The 2,309-nt window shown below is 45.6% G+C and overlaps 1 protein-coding gene across 1 annotated transcript; it reads left to right on the forward strand.

Annotated features, from left to right (window-relative positions):
* Positions 1 to 3: 3 nt before the first annotated feature.
* Positions 4 to 1,814, forward strand: UBIAD1 (UbiA prenyltransferase domain containing 1; the record flags this gene model as incomplete). The annotated part of the gene is made up of 2 exons (XM_010161584.1): positions 4 to 415; positions 1,221 to 1,814. Coding segments are annotated over 2 exons (900 nt in total), but the record flags the coding sequence as incomplete, so codon positions are not given.
* Positions 1,815 to 2,309: the final 495 nt, after the last annotated feature.

The following is a 2,309-nucleotide window of genomic DNA, read 5'->3' on the forward strand; positions in this document are numbered from 1 at the left end:
CCCGGCTCCTGGAGGCAGAAGTGTGCGGCCTATGTGCTGGCGCTCAGACCCTGGAGCTTCAGTGCCTCCCTCACCCCCGTGGCTCTCGGCAGCGCTCTGGCGTACCGGGCCGAGGGAGCGCTAGACCCAGGGCTGTTGGTGGGAAGCGCCGTGACCGTCCTGGCTGTGCATGGAGCCGGCAACTTGGTGAATACCTACTATGACTTCTCTAAAGGCATCGATCACAAGAAGAGTGATGACAGGACGTTGGTGGACCAGATTTTGGAGCCTCAGGACGTGGTCCGGTTTGGTGTCTTCCTTTATACCGTGGGCTGTATCTGTGCTGCTGGGCTCTATGCTGTCTCAACGCTCAAGCTGGAGCACCTGGCCCTGATTTACTTTGGAGGGCTTTCCAGCTCCTTCCTTTACACGGGAGGTAAGCGCTCTATTCCTTTTGCTATGAATCTGAATGTAAAGCCTGACAGAACTAGCTGACTTGTCAGGAGTTTCTAGAAGACACAAGTGATCTATCTAGTTAACTGCAATAAAAATATTTGGTGGTATTTCCTGGAGTTCTGGTACATAAACTTGAATTCTTTGCCGTTGATTGTTGTGGGAAGGTGTGAGAAGAGGCACACTAAGTTCTTCGGTTAAAAAGTGGTGTTGAGACATTGTTACTCATGTTTATGGCTTCAGATGCTCATTAGAACTATTGCTGAAACTTTTTGTGATGTGTATCTCGTATCCCTCAGCAGTATAGCTCACTGCATGTGTTCTTTTCCATTAGTGGAATGTGTCACTTTGTTTTGGAATGTTTTGCTGTTATTGTCTAGATGGAGTTCTATTGTGAACGTAGAACAGTTTGTGTTTGTTCTTAATAAGAGGAGGATATATTTACTGTCTTCCTGTGCTGGGTAGATACACAATCAGTTTCAAACTGTCAAACTTTCAAACAGTTACATTAGCTTCCTTGAAGAACCTTGTCAGTTTTCTGTTTTGCTTTGAGCATTTTATTTATTTCCTCAAGATCAGGGTTTCTAGCATTCATGGTCACACTAAAGAGTACCTTATTTCTATAGATTTCTGCAGAAATAGGTACCTCTAGGTGTAAATAGGTACTTCTAGGTGTGAAGATGTGCATTAGAACCTGGTCCTTAGTTTCTGTTACATTGTTTGGAGAAATTCTTCTGTAATTTGAGTTGTTTGACAATGCTTCATTTTATTCTTGTGTCTTGCCACAGGAATTGGATTTAAATATGTTGCGCTTGGAGATGTGGTGATCCTGATCACTTTTGGGCCCTTGGCTGTCATGTTTGCCCATGCTGTGCAGGTCGGTTATCTGTCTGTCTCGCCACTGCTCTACGCTGTCCCCCTAGCTCTCAGTACTGAGGCCATCCTGCACAGCAACAACACACGAGACATGGAGTCTGACCGGCAGGCAGGTATTGTCACCTTGGCTATCCTCATTGGTCCCACGTTCTCCTATATTCTCTACACCGTGCTGCTCTTCTTGCCTTACCTGATTTTTTGTGTGCTGGCCACACGCTATACCATCAGCATGGCATTGCCACTACTCACCATCCCGATGGCATTTTCGCTGGAGAGGCAGTTTCGGAGTCAGAGCTTCAACAAAATTCCTCAGCGGACAGCCAAACTCAATCTCCTCTTGGGGCTTTTCTATGTTTTTGGTATTACGCTGGCACCAGCCGGTGCTCTGCCCAAACTGTAAGAAGATCTGTAGAGTCAGGCCTCACAATTCTGTATTAATGCCGATGTGGGCAGATGACCCCTTAGGGACATTGGGAAGAATGGAGAGACCGTCATGAACTTTTGATTGCCTGTGCATCTTTTAATTGCTGGTCTTGGTTAGCTTGTACAACAGACTTTTAAAAATGATTTGTTGGTTCTTTGTGAGGGGTGGACTGTTGCAGCTTTGCTTCAGGGGAGCAAGGCATCCTGAGGACAAGGAAATGTTTGAAGAACCTCATCCTTCTGCCACTGAATTCTTTCACTGTCAACTCAATGAAAGTAAGATTGAGCCTCACATGCAAACTCTGTTCCCTTCACAAGCACAGCGGTCGCTCTTAATGACTCCTTTCCTTGCTGTGGTCAAGGAGTCCAGTGGCTCCTGTGTGGTAAACAGAAAACACTGCCAAATGTTCAGCATCACAACAATGTGGGTGCTCTTACGTCACTCCCTTGTAAGCGTAGTTCATCTCTTGTATGTTTTAATTTTTGTTGTTTGTGGGGGTTTTTTCCCCAGTCAAATTTTGATCATTTATTTCCAAGCCCCCTGAAATGCACTAGACACTGATTCACTGATTATTGCT

Source organism: Eurypyga helias, unplaced genomic scaffold (assembly GCF_000690775.1).
Source record: "Eurypyga helias isolate BGI_N326 unplaced genomic scaffold, ASM69077v1 scaffold19081, whole genome shotgun sequence".
NCBI classification, from domain to species: Eukaryota; Metazoa; Chordata; class Aves; order Eurypygiformes; family Eurypygidae; genus Eurypyga; species Eurypyga helias.